At 36.7% G+C, this 18,493-nt stretch overlaps 1 protein-coding gene across 16 annotated transcripts in view; it reads right to left on the bottom strand.

The window, feature by feature from the left end:
- NAV3 (neuron navigator 3) overlaps nt 1-18,493 on the bottom strand; it is a 514,050-nt gene that overhangs the window by 87,347 nt on the left and 408,210 nt on the right. For all 16 annotated transcript variants that reach the window (XM_077783528.1, XM_077783533.1, XM_077783527.1 and 13 more), the window contains 2 exons: nt 16,384-16,767; nt 12,983-13,102 (listed from right to left, as the gene is read on the bottom strand). In XM_077783528.1, the coding sequence (XP_077639654.1) occupies nt 12,983-13,102; nt 16,384-16,767 (504 nt within the window). The remainder of the gene's footprint in view (nt 1-12,982; nt 13,103-16,383; nt 16,768-18,493) is intronic.

Below are 18,493 nucleotides of genomic sequence, written 5' to 3'. Positions count from 1 at the left end.
CATGGCCTCAGACAAGTCTTGCAGGCAAGAGATAACACCAGAGAAGAAGCATTGTGAAGTAATGCTACCCATATGGGAATACAGAAGGTTTTATAAAAATACCAGAAGAAAAAACTAGCACTAGGAAGAGAAACCCATTAAAGAAGGGGGGGTCTAACTTTAAATTAGCAGTAATTCAGAAATAACTGAGGTAGATGCTTATGTTTAAAAAAATCCATCTCCAACAAGAAAAAATTAAAACTCTGCCAAAAGTCTGGTCTTAAGAAATCCTTGCTTTACCAGTGACACTTTTTTTTTTTAGAAAACATTTCTAAGATTCTCTTGGAATTTACAGAAAAACAGCAGATGGAAGAGCTGCATAGAGAAACATCAACATTAATACTGGCTTTCAGGAAATGCATGAATGGTTCTATATGTTCTTGTCCAAAAAATTATTTTTTTCTCTGCCAAAAATAAGTCCTTTAACAACACAAAAATTAAAATATACTGGGAAACCAAAAAAGCCTATCCCTTGTTTAATCAATGGAAAATTAAAGCATTGAAGTGAATTAATGTATAAAGACTGCAACTTATTACACACCGCACCTTCAATTATGTATTTTTTCTGAAAAATTGTTGCTGCCATACATTTTTATAGAGCCTCTAATATTAGCTTCATGAGCTCCTACACTGATTAGAATAAGAAGCCAGCTGATTCCTAGGGCTTGCATGAAGTCCTGATGGAACTGGAGCCTTTATTACAAACTGGCAGCTAAATATGTATCAAAGAACTTTGAAACTGTAGCACAAAGAAAAACTATCAGTAAATTTTTTACCACTTTTTTTTTAGAGGATATTACTTGCAAGTGCTATTGTGATGTCTTTCCATTTCTGACACAATAAGCAGTGATTTATTTAGATTTAATACAGTTCTCCTCATGTACTTGCATTTGAGTTTTATACTCAGCTACTGCAGGTTAAACTCCCTGTTCCATCCCAACTGCACATAGAATATGTTGATGCCTCCAGGCCATGTCTGGATTTCCACAATCTGGGGATAAATGGCATTTAATGAAATGTTTTTTGCAATTGAGAGCATCACAAAGGGTTCTTCTGCAATCATTTGGCTACATGTAACAACTGGCAAGTGCTGGGGCATGAAGCTCAGGGAACCACACCATCTCTGCTGAGCTCAAAGGCCCCCTGAACTGCCAGGAGCATTGCAGGGATGCTTAGGACTCTCTCTGCACCTGGCCAACATCCTCTGCAACAAAAGGCCAATCATGTTGCTTTAAAAGAAGTCAAAACATCCATGCTAGAGCTAAACACAAAATACATACTTGTTTTTTTTTTTTTTAAGTCAGCACTCAATATAATAATAACCCAGTTGAGCTGAATGACGATATTGCAGGGCCTAATGTTGCTGGCACACAAACTGGAGCAGAAGGGCAACCGTGCAGGCACAGACACTGTGCCTGTCACACTATGAACATGGTTGAGAACAGCAGTCTCCTTAGTACCCTTTTGATACCTTTTATGCACAATTTCAGCAGTCTCTTTAGAGGACCTTGAGGTGTTAAGAGATGTATGGTAATTCTGCTTTGATACATAATTAGTAACACAGTTTGCAGCCTCTTCATGATGAAGGCCCTTCTCTGCTGTCTCTGGAAGCTACCTGCTCCTGGTTTAGCCCAGCCAGCAGGTCACTTTCTGACTGCCCTTTTTACATAAACTCATCCTGAAGAGCTGCTAAGGAAAGCATTAAATCATTTTGGTGATGTGTAAAGAGTATTTAGAGTGTGCTATATAATCCTTTTTGGAAAGTTCTGAATGGCAAATAGAGTATTGCATGTAGGGTATGCACTGGAGAGGAAGTGTAGGAGCTGTTTCATCTTTTTCACTGGAACTGAATAGTAAAGTACATATAGCAAAAGTTCGGATGCTTAAATACTTTACAAACCCACAATATTCTCATCAGACCATCCCATATCTTCTAAAGTCATAGCTGTTCAACATAATGGGGTTTATTTTTCTATCAGAAATAGAAAAGACAGGAAAGGAGAGTAACATTCATGTGTAACTGAGTTTCCTTAAATAGATATGGCTTTCTATGACTTGTACATTAATCCACAAATTTCTTGAGGAAATTCTCGAGGGTCAAATGAAAAAAGAATTTAATTTTCTACATCTGCAGCTTAAGCATTCAGCTCTTGATTCTAATCATGTGCCATTCAGAAAGACCTGACAACACATTTGGCATAATTTCTACATTATGGAATGCTTCTGCAAACAATATTTGGGAAAACATTTAAAGGTGAAATAGAAAACAATTAACTGGGAAAAATTCAGTTGTTTAAAGTTCACTCAGAAGCATTTCTGTTTGCCTCAAAGATGAATAGTAAATATGTAAAGATTTAACACTGCCTCTGAAGATCTACTTTTATTTATAGCTTTTCAACCTCCATAGTGCAAGCCATCCTGAAATTATTAGCTTACATACAATTCTCATTTATTTTAATCAAAACATTCTTATTTATTTTGCCTAAACTTTCCTATTTTTTCTTTTCAGATGGTACTTATTTCTTCATAACCCATCTGAGGTTTTCAAATAAAACTCCTATAAAACCAGATATGAGATACTTAATTTGGATTAGTCTTCTTAGGATTTATCTCAGGCTTTTATGCCAGCTTCTCCTTGCAAATACCAAGAACAAAACCCACAAAGCTGCTAATCAAATACAAGAAGGTGGTTTTTCAGAAACTGGTAGCCGAAGTAGGAGAATTTCCTTTCAGCTTTAAGACAGCAAATATCATGTTATTCAGTTCTCCCTTGTAGCAGATTCATGGCTAGTTAAAGGAAAGGTGCACTTGTCAAGGAAACAGTTATGGATACCTCAATAAGCAGTAGTCAAACCCACTACAGACTGAGGACCAAAATTACATGGGGCATTGCTAACCAGCTATCTTCAGTATTTACTGCCTTTGTGCTGACTTGGACCAAATAGCTTCAGTAAGTCCAAGAATTTGACAAAACATCACCAAGGCAGCAATCCAAAATTAATAAACTATCATCAATTTTCTGTGATGTAGGCTGTTCTTGCAGCCTTACACATGGAAAGCTGCAGAAATTCATTCAGAGTTATTGGGGCTCACTTACCACTAGTCTACAATTCACTGGCTTGCTGGAATCACACACACACAAAAGCCTGGTCATTTTCAATCCAACAGATGCATTTCAATAGAAAATATGTGGATAATTTTATTGAAAATAACATGTTGAGGGAATGATATTAAAAATCTTGTTAGAATATTAAGTTTCAAAATTTATCTGGAAGGCTCTAAATTATTGTTGTCAACATCTATTGTTTTTAATACACAAAATTATTTTTCCTATGTGATTTTGCATTTAGTTTATACACTTGATATTAATCCATTTCTCAAGAGTATGGCTGGTTTCATTAATTTAAATGATTCAACAGAAAGATGTACTAAAGAAGGGTTCATAAATTTTTTTCTATACTGAACAAAGGACAAAGATTTGTAAAATAGAACAATTCAGTTATTTACTATGCATCAGAACGTTTGGGTTATAAGTGGCAACTCTTTTCATGAAGAAGAATGATTTTAACTCAAAAAGGAAAAATAATAATTCCTCAGCCTTAAAAAAAATGTCAATTTCTTTCAATAACTTTGATGTATAGAGAAAAACTCCATTTTAGGAAAATCATTGTAAAGGACTTTAAAATATAACCCCTTCCACTACGAACTATCCCTGGGTGACAGGCTGTCATTTCACTGCAGTACTCTATTACAATTTATTTTATTTAAAATTAAGAGAAAAAAAATTTTTTTTTCTTAATTTTCCAGAACTTATGTTTCATCTTAATATAACCCAAAAGCTAGATGTCTAGCACTCTGGTGGTTGACAGAGATAGGGGCTTCTAGGCAGTGGTTCATAAATCACAAAGATTATACACCTTTGCTGATCTCTGGTTTCTCAGAAAGCAGTACATGTCCTCCAGACAACTTATTAAATTTGTCTACTTTAGTATTTAAATCAGTAAATAAATATCTTAGAGAAAAATCTAGACTTGATTTCAAAAAATGAAGTACCTTTATTTTTCATATCTTGTTCCTAAAGTTCACAATGCTATTAAAATTGTGTGTGCATTTCCAGTTTGAATAAAAAAAAAAAAAAAAAATCAGCTTTTATGTCCTGGCTATCAGTACGAATCTGTGCACTGATAAATTCTCAGAAGATATGCAATACATAACTTAGGGTTTTCTGACTTTGTAGTTTCTGTTCCAGAAACTGGTTGAAATCCTATCAATTTGAAATACTCTAATTTCACTTCTAGATCAGTATACCTAAGTGTCTGATCAAAAACTGTAGGGTATTTAAACATAAAAGACACTAGCTTGTATCAGTAAGATTTTTTTCTAGATAAAACATTTTGAGGAATGACAAACACCTATTTTAATAGTTATTTTACTTCCCAGGGCAATGCAATTATTTCCAACACTATCCATGTATTTAAACTGCAGTAAAGGAATTTTTCCTTTTATGAATTTACATTCACAGCAGTTGATAGAGTTAGCAGCCATTTTACATTCTGTTCTAGAGAATGAAACATACTAGAGTATAAGGCATTCAAAAGGAATAAAATGGAATATTTAGCACATCAAAAATTAAAGCTAATGCACACAGATAAGAGATTAAAAGTTTATTGTTTATTAAAGTAAATTCAATTTTGTAAATCTGGCTTTAAAATCTCTTTAAAATAATGTATTTTAGATTATTTTATACAGTCCACTAAGCATGTTTGAATTTTAAGTATATTGTATCCTTCTGCAAAAAAACTTCTGTAGTATTCATTGAGGGTTCACTCTAAATTTACACATCTGATACTGCTTAAATTGTTATGACAATCTTTTGTTTACAAAGAAAATCTTTGAAGACTTAATATTTTAACAATTAGATACAGATGAGATTAGTGCTGTTACATCAAAAGAAAACAAACTGCTAGCATATTGCTGCACCAAACATTTCCCTGTGTGCAGCCGAGGTTGTCACAAAGGGCTCAGGAGGGGCAGGAAGCCTCAACAACTGTACTTGGAGAACAGATTGATGAGGGAGGCTTGTCTTTTTCTCTCTCCATCAAAAGACTCAGAGGTGACATCATTAAGATTTATAAGTAAAATGTTGATATAAGCAAATGAAGGGATTTTTTTTTCCCCCCAAAAGGGAAGGTTAACACATGCTGTGCTCTGCAGCAGGCAGCCTGCAGCACAGGGTATTCTATGTGCTGGCTGGCAGGTTGTCAGCCACGTGTATTCTTGCCAGCTTTCCCTTCATGCTCTCTCCCTTTGAACTCACTCTTTAGCCAGCCTACAGTGTTCAAAGTCTATTTCTGTGTCAAAGAAAATAAAAAAGCTCCCATGTTTTTTAACCTGCACAGCTTTAGAGACATCTTTCTTTTCATTTTATTTAATAATAGATAACCCATAACCAGTTTCCATCTGGATTCCAGTTATCTTTAACCACTAATGATAAAGTTACCTTGCAATGCAATTTCAGTTCCAAAGTGTATTGAACATTGCTGCTTTCCTGGAGGCCCAAGAAAGAGCAGCACCATTGTTCTTCAAGAGCAGCACATTGCAAAGGAAAGAGTCAAAAACTTTCAATTTTCCTCGTGTGCTTTAAACAGTCCTATAGCCTGAGTAGCAAAGTGAACTTGCACTTTAGATGTTTAGTTTAATCTAAATTTATTTTTCCTTTCACTTAACTATTTTTTCCACCTGTCAACTAGGAGAAAGTGCAGGTGTACAAAACAACAGTATATTTAACCCCTTTCTCATGACATCACTTGAGTGTAAAAAGCCCATCCTGATGGGGCTCTCCATTTTTACCTGCTTTTCATTGTTCTAGAGTTCTGCTGAAGTTGCCAAAATCATATTTTATTTGAAATAAACTTATACCTAATAAATCCAAGGCAAGGGATTTTTATTTACAAATTAATTTACAAAGTAATTGCTTTCCATGAAAGGGTTAATTGGAAAGTTCTTATAATTCATGTTTTGTTTTACAAGCAGGCAATACCTCAGTCCAGATTGCAACTAGTACAAAAACAGTTATTAAAAAAAATTACCTAACCAAGAAAGAAGTATCTTTCAGAAAATTTAGAACAAAAAACATTTTAGGGATCATGAACTGCTTTATCTCCAATAATAAATCATCAAAATCTGTATTTTTATATCCAGTTTTATGAGGCTTCTGTCTGAGATACCACATACTTGTTAATGTTAAAACTGTAATATCAATTGCAGCTATTTTATTACAAGTGTCAATATGATTTTTTTTAAAAAATAGCCATGCAGGAGAATAGAATGTCAGTATTTGTTTCCTCCAGCCATCAAATTAATTGAGACATATTAAAGAAATTAATTTGTTTCTTGACTCTGGGAATCAAGTAGGTATCACATGGGAGATTCAAGTTCTTGAATTTGCTACTTGAGCCTGGGGTATTTTGGTTAATGATTTAAATCATACTACCCATGCTTTATTCTAAAAAAAAAAAAGAGGAATACAGTAGTCTTTGCTGGTAATAATGAAGTACAGTGGTAGTCCAAAATGTTGCTGCTGCTGAAACTGTAAGCTGAGTCTTGGAAAGCTTTTATTAAATACATTGATACTCTCTTCAGAAGTAGATTGCAATCAAAATAAACCATCTACATTTTGCCTGAAGACAAGTATTAGAACTCTGTTAATAAAAGATAAAATCCTGCCTCACCTCAAAGACCTTTAATGTATTAAATCATATTTCTTAATAAGCAGAAATGCCAACAGATTTCATGCCATTTATACGTGGCTCCACACCATCTACTTTTAAAAAGTACATTTACGAGAATATTATACATGTCATCTGTAAAGAGGCAGCCTTTGCTTCAGTAAACCTGCAGCAAACCATATGATCAGCTCATTTATCATGGCTTGAGAATGTAGTTGTCATGTATTCCTGCAAACATTTAAATACTTATTTTCTAATAATCCCCTTTTAATCTAAACTGAAACTAGTTGTCCCTCTTTCTTCCACTAACTAAAAAATTCAAAAAGAGAAAACTCAATTTGTCATTAGCAGCCTGGTCTTGTTTTAAAGTAAATATCTGCCATTCACCTTTGCCTGTTCTTAGTGTGATTTTCTTATGTAAGCTGGGTGCAAAAAAATGTGTCTGCAGACATGATGTTGCAGGATCATGACAGTTTAATATACTAATGACAGCACGCTAACAATGCATTTTGTTTATGTCACTGATATTAATATAGTGTCTGAACCTAAAACCACACAGCTGGTAAATGTTTCCATGTTTTGTGGTTCTATGGGCAATTACAGTAGATGTTTAAAGTGAGTAAGGAAGGGTGAACTTCCCAAAATTAGATCAAAGTCCAGTTGTTTTGCCTATTTTGTGTTGCTCAAATCCTGACCTTTTGAAGCATGACCAGAAACAAATCATACTAATTCAAATAACATTCTTTCTAAATTAATAATACTGTGCAAAACTGTATTACTGAAAAATTTATTTCTCATTATGCTTTCAAAAATAAGTAATTCATCCTCAAAGAATTCTGAATACTTAACAACATAATGAGCCAAAACTCCAGGAGTGCTCCTTTTGACACAATTATTCTGCCCTTCATGCATGGATACACACATATTTATGCTCTAGGTACTTAAATTTAGCATCCATACTTTGCAGAAACAATAAAGGCCAAGATACACACTGAAATAGATACTTCTAACTAGTAACTTTCTTGATAGCCTAGCAGATGCCAAGATAAGGAAAGATTTACACCAGAGACAATGAAAATGCAGGATCATTTGAGAATAATAAAAAAAGTAAATGGTGGGAAATGTTAACAGCAACAGCTGTGAAAAGAGATTAGAGAAGATTAAAAGTATAGAAGAGAACAATAATAGTAAAAAACTCTTTAAAATTTAAATTGCTTCACAAGAGAGATACTATAATTATGGCTTCTATAGGTATTTGAATAGTAACTGCAAAAACAGTGAGGTATAGATACTTAATTTTTTTTCCAACATCCTAAGAACTTATTCATACTATAAAATCACAACCAAGAAAATTATAGCAGATCACACAACTACATGAACAATGCTGACTTTAAGACCTACAATGACTTTTTTAGATTGTGAACAGAGTAAGTCACAGGCATACTGAGTGGTGAAGGCAGATGCAAAGATATTGGAAGCCTCCCTACAAAGGGAGGTTTTACAGCAAAACTCAGTTTTGCCCAAGAAAGCCTTAGACAGCAAGAAGAACCTATATCTGTTTCTGTGTTTTGTTATTTCCTACCTGTCGGATGGGTATTTATTGCCATAGACACATGTACCCAATGTTGAAGAGACCTGAAATGTTGGCAGACAAAGGAAAGGGTAGATAGCTGAATGTGTGCACACAGTGAATAGTTCAATTCTATGGCATATATATTTCCTTTATTCGTAGTAAATCCTGCTCTGCAACCAGACGCAGCAAACTGAACAAGTAATAGTTGCAACTTGGCAGAAAAGTGGTCACATCAATACCAAACTGCAGAAACACATAGCAGAAAACACAGTATTAGTACAGTGATGAAACACACATGAGACTAATCTGGATAGAAAGGCAAAAAGCAAAGTATGCCCCTCCATTTAGCAACATCCCAATGGGGTAAATTCCACACGACAGCAGAAATTTCAATGGCCTTCTAGAAGTGTACAATAGGAGAACAGGCATTATATTCTCTTTGGATTGCAAGTTACTGTTCATGATGTCTCAGCCTTTTCTGATGCAACCAACCCTATGAAACAGCTCCCAGTTCAATGCCAATTAAACTCTGGAAAAGTTCCTTTTTCAAAAGCACAGTATTCCAACTCAAGGCTCATCTACTCAGACACCAGAAGAAGACTTACAGTCATTCATGCAGGAAGTTAGCTAATAAACTACAGGCAAAATCTGGAATTATTTTATTATTATTAATAATGTATTATGGTGATTATGGTTTGGCTGAGAACAACCAGGCCAGCCTGAGCTAGTCTGAGATAACTGCCAAATCTTCTGCACATGTGGCAGATGGTGAAAGCATTTGGGAGACTCCTATATATAAGAACTCTGTATTACAGGGGCTCAGATTCAATTCAACAGTGAAGTAGCTGAAGTGGGTCATGATAGAAGCACACTAAGCAGCATAAACTTTAAAGCTTTGGGTTTCATCCAAAAGAAAGGTAAAAGAGAAAGAATACTGCCTTCAGGGGACGTGAGGGGAAAGTGGTTGTACAACCTATGTTGACTCATGAAGGTGAAGAAAGCTGTGGCTTATGACACACTGCACTGAATTCTGCATGCATAGGAAGTGGAAGGACAATGTTTGAACTCGGTGGAGCTATATCCCCTTTTAATAGGGCTTCCTTTAAACTTCCTTAACAGTTTTCATGAACATCACAGGGTGGTTTGGAAACACTGCAACAAACCTTATTCTTCCAAAGAACATAATTCATTCTCTGTGCTTATATCTAACCTCTTTTGGCTCATCTTACTTTGAAAAAGGCTTTGAAATTCAAGCATGTTCTTCAAATACTCCCTCTACAAGTCCCAGGAGGCAAATGCTAGAGTGTCGAGGAAGTAGACAGGACAATAAATGAAATGTAATATAATACCACTGAGAACTCTCTTAGCCATATCCCATGTTAAACCTGATAAAGAAAATCCATCTTCTCTGATTAATTTCTTGTGGCAACTGAAACAAGGTAAATTGGAAGGAATAGGCATTTATTAAAAAAAAAAAACAAAACCAAAACCAAACAAATAAAAACCCCACAAACAAACAAAAAAACAACACTTAATGAAACAACTGTTGACATCTGATGCTGCCAGTGTCCTTTCAGCCTTTATAATTCCTTCACCAGAACAAGCAAGTTTGCTGTACTACTTTCTGCATTGATGTGTTTATGCAAGCAACACTTAAGCCTTGGCTTAAGTTGACTTTGTGACTAGCTTTTATGAAGTTGTTCAAAGAGCAATTCAATGTTATTATAGAGATGAGCTCTCCCAGGCTAGGTTTCCAATATGGAGATCCTTCAATCCTTTGCTTTTTGGAAAGATGTGGAGATACAGGTGCTCTCTGAAAAAATTCAGTGTCATTACACTGGGGACCTGCCTGTCTTTTTACAGGATCCAGGAAAAGATCTGAAAGTATAAATTTACCAGAAACAATATTACCCTTGGAGATACCAGTCCACATTTCTAAAGAATATTGTACTGCCAGCTCACAAAGAGAAAAAGTTTTAAAGTATAAGCAGAAGCTTTAACTTAAGTTGTCAGAAAAACCCAGGTTGAGTTTTCATGAACATGGGATTGCTGTCAGGAAGTGTTCTGCCTCTAGTAATGGGCAAAATACCAAAACTTCTCTCCTGTTTGGTAATGTAAATACTATATTTGCAGCATATAGTTTATTTTCTGCCTGAAAAAAAGATGCCAGCAGAGTCCTTTATAACAGAAAGGCAAGGGCAGATCATGCCAATTATAAAAAATGTTTATAGTAATGATACCACAGAGAAAATGTACATGTCCTTCACATATCTACAAGGATGAGAGTGAGGAGAATAATCCTCTTTCACAGAAGTTCATTATCCCAGTGGCAAGGCATACCTTGAAGCTGTAACACAAACCCTATTATTTTATTTTAAGAGTAGACAAAAAATGTTGTAAATGGCTATGTGAGATTAGATGAAATCTTAGGTACCTACATTGTTGTGAAAGACTGAAGCCTACCCTGCCAAAGTCTCAGCAATCTCTATTGCTTTTTTCCCCCTGATTTCACATCATAAATGTGGCACACATTCTTAAAAATCATAACAAACAAATTTTTCTACCTACCACCATTTTTTTTTCAACCAGTTTTGATAAGCATGTGTTTTATTACCATCAGAACTCATAAAATTATTTACATTTTACATTTCCTAAACAGCTATTTACTTTCTCAAGGAATAACATGCACTTATATGTAGCCCCCCCCTCCCCCCCCCCCATATCCACAAAGAATGATAAAGTTTGGAAAAGTAAAGTATTGAAATGTTAGGAAATGCCAGAATTTGTCTGAATAGCCATAATTATGGTTTGTCTGAATAGCCAAATACTGCATGCCTGTGCATTATGAAAAACCTTTTAATTAAATATTAAAATAGTATATACCATGAAACCTCATTTAGAGGGTTTAGAGGAACATAGGAATCCAGCTTTCTTTCTTTGTGTAAGGGAAAGCAGTCATTATTTGAAGTTCTACTTCACATTTGTAGATGACAGACTGCAAAATATGTATGAACCTGCACACTGTAGAGAACAAATACCTACATTAAGACAAATAAGCATCCAGTATTTGAGTGGCATCTAGAACTTGAGGAATATTTTAAAAAAGTTTAAAATCCCTTATTTTGGACCTCTTTTCTTTTCCACCAGGGGAAATCTGCAAGGTTTAAAACCTGGGTGTGAATATTGCATGGTGGGAAGAGCTATAATAGCTTCACTCCCAAGGGAAAACAGAGAGACATACAAAAATGTGGGCAGTAGTGACATTCTCTAATTACATGATTGCCAGCCTCTAAATTTTCCACCCTCTCTCTCACTTTGAGCATAAGGTTCCTGTTCTCACATACAGAGCCCCACAAAAGTCCCTCCTGCCCACATCTCATTTCTCATTTTCTCCTTCTGTTACTGCCTTAGTTCTATCCAAATTATTTTCTTAAACACCTACTGTACACTTTCACTGGTCTTTGCATCATGTCAATGCTTGCATTCCAAAGAACCTATCCATGTTCATTTGAATTTCTATCTAAAATAGGATTTTTCTGCAAGGTCAACAAATGCTCTGATGTCAGCTAAAGCAAGCTTCTTTATAAAGTAACTGGTTTCCTAGATGACAATTATGTCCTTTATCCTGACACATTGCTTGCACTGCTTGACCAACGCAGAGTATTCCTGACTTACCTCACAAGCACATTTTCATCAGAAAATGTGAAAAGTAAAAATTATATCGTACCTAGGTAAATATCCTAGAACTTCTTCAATTAATTTGCCAGGTGTATAAAACCAGAATGACTCCGTGAACTTTTTTCCCCTTTGCCTCCTTTGTGATTCGATACTTTTTTTTCTTTTTTCCTAAAAGAAAGGATTTTAAAACAAGGGCACTCAAATCGACCCCATAATATTTTAGACTGCCAAATGTCACAGCTGTTCCTTATCTCTATGATGGTCTGACCAAAACCTCAGAGCTGACAGCTCCAAGTTCTGCAAAAGTGGGGCTATGAATTTTTATTTCTCAGATATGGATACAAACCACCAATATGAATCTACTTTAAGCTTAAGGAAAAGAAAGAGACATACTAGTGGGAGCATGTTTTTATGTTGACACCCATATATAAGGGCAGGATGGACTTGTTTGTTTTTTCACACCGTACAAACAATGGGATAGAACCTCAATTCTCACTTCTCACTACTTGCCAGTACTGCCTTCTTCTGATACTTACAAAGGGCAAAACAGGTAGACAAGACCATTGTTCTACTTCTAGCCAAATCCAAATGTATGTTTTGAACCATGTCACCAGGCACACACAAGCTGCCTGCTGCCTAGAGATCACGTGAATATTCCTTTTGCTGATCAACTGATAAGGCAACCTGTAAAAATCATGTCCCATTTCAGAAGTTTAAGATTGCAAATAAGGTCTGGGCTTCTTAATATACGTCAACAACAAAAAGTTCTTCCTGAGTCTCATTTCCATGTGAGGAATTTGCTTTTTTTCCCCCACTCATTGTGGTATTTGCTATTTTGGGTGCTCAGAAAACTTGCAGCCTCAGAAGCTTGTTTCCTATTCCTTGTATGATATTTCAGCAAGTACAAAGGATGCAAAATATTTATAGAGCTCAAACAGGTTTTTACTTAGCAAAGCTCTGTTACCTGTCAGCATCCACAGTCACGTCATGAACCCCTCTCTGGATGACGTCTCGAGAGGCAGCAAGGTCTGGTATTCGGTTCAGACTTCTTGTATATAGGTTGAGTCCTCCATCTGTCATGTACCTGAAAATAAATTTGTGGTCAATCAGTGGGAAATGCAGCCATCTGGCAACGTTTTTCACTTTAAAGTTAATGGCCTGTGAAATTCAAATGTTTAAGGTAAAGGTTTCTTATTATATGGTAGACTTATACTAAATATTCCCACTTTATGTGTCTGGCACAGGGAGATTGTTTTCTGGGAGCATTTGTGATGGCTTACAGGCCAACCTCTTTTACTAAAATACTTTTAGGTTGAAGTCCTCAAGTATGTCCAGAAGCACATTTTAAATACTGTGGTTTTGCCAAAAAATAGCACCAGGTGCAAGAAACACCAATCTAGCTAAAACCCCAAGGAATTAGGAACCCAAATTCATAGGCCCTGCTGTTGGGATCCAATTATTCAGGTATGAAAGAGATATCCACTAAAGACCTTAGAATGATATTTAAGAGTATTTTTTATGCATGTCCTTTTACTTGATTCTCACTACTTCACATTATTATGCATGTCTAATGAATGAAAAAGTGAATATAGTGCTGTTTACTCACTAGAGATCCATTAAAAGTTTATGAATTAAAAATAGCAGCAATAATTTCTGGAATGTCTACTACAGTTTGGCTGTCTCTCTGAGATGTCTTGGCACTTACAAGGGAGCAGCATCACCAACCTGTCTTACCTACAGGACTTCTCCATTATATTCTCAAAGGACCTTTTGTTAAACTGACCTCCCTCTTAGGCTCTTGTTCTTTCTGTTTTCCCTCTTGTATTTTCTGATAACTTTAATTTACCAACAAGATTAGCATAAATTTATTTTTGAAGGACCATGCACATGTATGGCACTGAACATAGAAGCATACATATTCAGAAAAAAAATTCTGTACCTCACCGAACCTATTCAAAATAAAATACAGACTTACTGAAATAGGTGTAGTCCCAACATTAGGCTGATAGCTAAAATGATCTCCCAGAGTTTATTCATGATTCAATCTTTAACACAAGCTCTCCTTGAGCCATGAAATGGTACCACATAAACACACCTTTGAGTTTAAGCATGCATACAAAACACACAAACATTTAACTTTAGGAATTAAACAGAATTCCAATCACCAACCAAGGCATGCACACACACTACTTCTACTCCAGCTGTTCTGTTGGCCCTCTCCCTGTGGTTCCTTCTGAGAGCAGATTTAATTGAAATCATCTGTGACAGAGACCCGAGGGCCAATTCAGTAGTCTGGGAGCACCTGCCTCTGCCTCTGCTTCCACCCATGTGGTTTGGGGCGGCTGAACAGATGCAGGCGTTGAGAGCAAAGCTGCAGTAGGGCCCTGCGTGGTTGCTCCAGTCTGAGAAGGCATGGTGTCCTGGGTGGCAGTATGGATGAAGGCAACCTCAAGTGCATTAAAACACAAAGGGTTCCTTTGATTATTTTCAACAAAACTCTGAGGTGTTTTAATGCATGGGGAAGATTTCTCTGGCAGTCTGCCAAAGTATTTCTGAAGCATTGGTATCTGGAGTTTGGAGAAGGTAACTTCACATTTGTTTTCAAAGGCAAATTAACAGCCACATTTACATATTATAGTAATCTTTTTATTAAAGACAAAATTCAGACTTTTTTGACAGATTATTTAGCTAGCCTTGAATTATCCATAGATTCCACAGCTCTAGAATTGCATATTGAACTTAGCTGTGGCTTGAATGCAATCCAAACTATATGTATTTTTTTTCCTCTATAAGTAAGGAGAGACTTGACAAGTGCAACAGGCCATCCTCACACTAATTTCTAATTATTGCTGCATTCTTTTCCCCAAGTGTTTAAAGTAATTAAACTGATAATGGAAGAGGCATAAAGGAGATAAGACTTTACATGCCTCAGTGAATCCTGAAATTTCTGAGCTTATCAAATTGTTTTTAACATTTACTGCACCTAAAAATGTTAACTGAGCACAGAGCAACTTACTATCTATTGAGTTATCCTTATTACAGATGCAAAGCAAAGTCACATAAGATGACTATATTCACCCTTTAATGTGATAAGCTAATTAATATAACCCATGAGGCACTGCAAAGGATTCCCTTTTTTAAATTTTTTAATAATACCATGCATCTGTCAAAGGCAACATTAAAATTTCCTTTATAAGAGGTCCACAGACATTAAAGTGTCGTATATTCCATATGTATTTTCTCTTTTTTAGCATGTATAAATATGATATCCTGCTTGACAGTCATTAATGACGTGGACAATGTTGTCAGCAGCGCTCCATACACAGATCACTGAAAAAGTAGACCAGGGAGATACAGGAATATGCTTTATTTAAAATGATGCTTTTTCTAGAGATCTATCTTTGGATGGTGCTTGGGATGAGACACTACTTTAGAGAGAGGTTTGATCACAGACTTAGATTTGCCTTTAGGAATGTATCATACTCAGTTTCATCCCCCACTATTCTCTAATCATAGCTATACTTCAAACTAAGAGATTAGATTGACAGCAAGAATTCTGAAATTACAGAGTAAAGCAGTGTGGTGTAACATGACCAGGTACTCTATGGAACTTCTATTTAACATAGTGTTACACCAGTCAGCAAGCAGCCTTGAGATGCCAACACTGAACAGTAATTTAAGTAAAATTGTAACATGGCTGTTATTTTTTAATGATGCTCTAGGAGTCCTAACATACACAGGACTGAAGTGACTTGTGTTATTAGATTTATATAAGAATTGCTGAATTTAAAATACAGGGAATGCAGTACCTCAAATTGTAGTACCCTAATTGATTGAGCAAACAAAAATAATTGTGATTCTTCTTCCTGGATATACTAAGAGAGTAACTGCTCTTCTATGAAAAGATATTGCTGCTGTTCAAATTATATTCACATTTGAAAACCTACTATAAAAGCCCATTACAACGACTATGCTAGACAATATCTAAAGTGAAGACAGAAAGTCAGTGCTGTCAACAACTGCTTTTCATCAGCCGCATCCAATGCTGTACCTCACCAGTGCCAAATACTGGTGCATTCTTTTCCTCAAGGAAAGCAATGCAAAATGCTGGTTCATAGGACAACCAGAATTTTCCAGTAAGTAATAGTGGAACTCAAAGTTCACAGCAAAGTCATTTGATGTTAAAGGAGAAGAAAAGAATTTGAAGGCAGCTGAGAGTATCACTGGCAGATAAAAGGTTTATTTTTTTTATATGTATATTTAGATACTGCAGCTATAATGCAACTTCTGCTTGTGTGCCAAAATGTTTAGAAAAATCCTTCTACCAATCATGCATTAGTTCAAATGGGAAAAAGTGCTACTTACCCACTGTTGATATCATCAGTCCTCAGGCTTTTCCCAAGAATGTCTCCATCACTCATGTAGCCACCAACGTCTGCTTCAGAGGATATGTCCAAATCACCAGTCCCCTTCTCACTCATGTCAATCTGTGAGATATTTCCAAGGCGAGAAACAGCAGCTCGGCGAAGTGGGGTGGTGTACATGAACCGAGAAGGGTCTGTGTGGATGAAGCGACTTGCACTGCTGCGAGGATAACCGGCTCCCAGGGATGGAGCATCTCCTGCCTGCAGCCGAGGACTGGCCTGCCCCAGCCTCCAAGTCACAGGGGTCGATCGGCTGGATAAGCTCGGTATGCTTCTCCCATTCACCTCAGTTGTCACAGTGCTGTCAAAAGTTGTCTCCAGTGTGCTGCCAAACAAAATGGAGAAGTCAGTGAACTGTGCTTTCTGTGTTCCTGAGAAATCAAGAAAAGTGAAGGCTGGAGGAAAGTGTATTTGTTTTAAAAATTCTCTGTGTGTATGTGCTTTCACCATATGCACACATATGCTTGTACATGCCCTCAGTACTGAGGCCAGTCCCATTTAGTATCTTTATAACTGACCTGGATGAGGGGATTGAGTGCCCCCTCAGTCACTTTGCTGATGACAGGAAGTTTGGCAGGAGTGTTGATCTGCTGGAGGGCAGGAAGGCTCTGCAATGGGATCTGGACAGGCTGAATCAGTAGGCTGAGGCCAAATGTATGAAGTTCAACAAGGCCAAGAAACTGGGTCCTACACTTGGGTCCCAACAACCCCATGCAGTGCTACAGGCTGGGGACAGAGTGGCTGGAAAGCAGCCCAGCAAAAAAAGATCTGGGGGTGCTGGTGACAGTGGCTGAACATGAGCCAGTGTGTGCCCAGGTGGCCAAGCAGGCCAATGGCATCCTGGCCTGGATCAGAAATAGCGTGGCTAGCAGGAGCAGCGAAATTTTTATCCCCCTCTACTTGACACTGGTGAGGCCACACATCAAATCCTGTGTCCAGTTCTGTGTGGAGTTGCAGTTCTGGGCTCTACAAGAAAGACATTGAGGTGCTGGACTGTGTCCAGAGAAGGGCAATGGAGCTGGTGAAGAGTCTGGAGCACAAGTCTGATGAGGAGTGGCTGAGGGACTGGCCTGGACAAAAGGAGGCTCAGGGAAGACCTTATCACTCTCTACAAATGCTTGAAAGGAGGTTGCAGTCAGATAGGGACTGGCCTCTTCTCCTAGATAATGAGTGATATGACAAGAGTAAATGGCCTCAAGTTTTAACAGGGGAAGTTTACAGTAGATATGAGGAAGAGTTTCTTGATGGATGGCGTTGACCAACAATGGAACAGGCTGTCCAGAGAAGAGGTGGAGTCGCCATTACTGGAAGTATCTACAAGACTTGTAGATGTGACGCTTTGGGTCAGGCTTTATTGGTGGACTTGGCAGTGCTAAGTTAATGGTTGGACTTGGTGATCTTATAGGTCTTTTCCAAATGAAACAGTTTTATGGTTCCATGATTCTATAACCTCTACTTGTGGGAACAGTGCCAAACACCTGGTATCTTAACCAAGGTTAAAACAAGAGAATATTGACCCTAGAGGTTTTATTCATCTGTGTATGTGAGGTGCTGTAGGAAAACTGTTTTGGTGAAAAATCCACCATACAAGTGTGTGACTTATTGTGATTGAAAATAATACATGTAATACTTGATACATGTTTTGTGTGCTACAAAATTAGCAGAGACCCCTGGGACCAATCAGAAGGTGGTGGTTTATCTGTAACAAAATTAAAAGAGAGCTCATGTAGGAAAACAAGGGAAGGAGAGGAAAAAAAGACCTGGAGAGCTCAAAACTGTAACATTACACCAGTGTGTCTTTTTCTCATTGCTGACATATTTATTTTTTTACATTTAGATTTTTCCTTTCATTTGATCTCATCTTCAACATCTACTTATAAAATTACTTAAAACAAATTTTATCAGCTTCTAAATAAATGTGTAAGAAACAAAAACTGTCTTCATGAATGACTGTATCAGACACTTTGACAGTATAGTATATTAAAGTCACATGTAAGTTGCCAAGGCAGTTTAGTGTCATAGATAATTTTCCCTTGCAAGTTTCTCATTCA

This window comes from Lonchura striata, chromosome 5 (genome assembly GCF_046129695.1).
Source record: "Lonchura striata isolate bLonStr1 chromosome 5, bLonStr1.mat, whole genome shotgun sequence".
Classification (NCBI taxonomy): Eukaryota; Metazoa; Chordata; class Aves; order Passeriformes; family Estrildidae; genus Lonchura; species Lonchura striata.
This window is presented reverse-complemented; position numbering and strand designations above follow the sequence as displayed.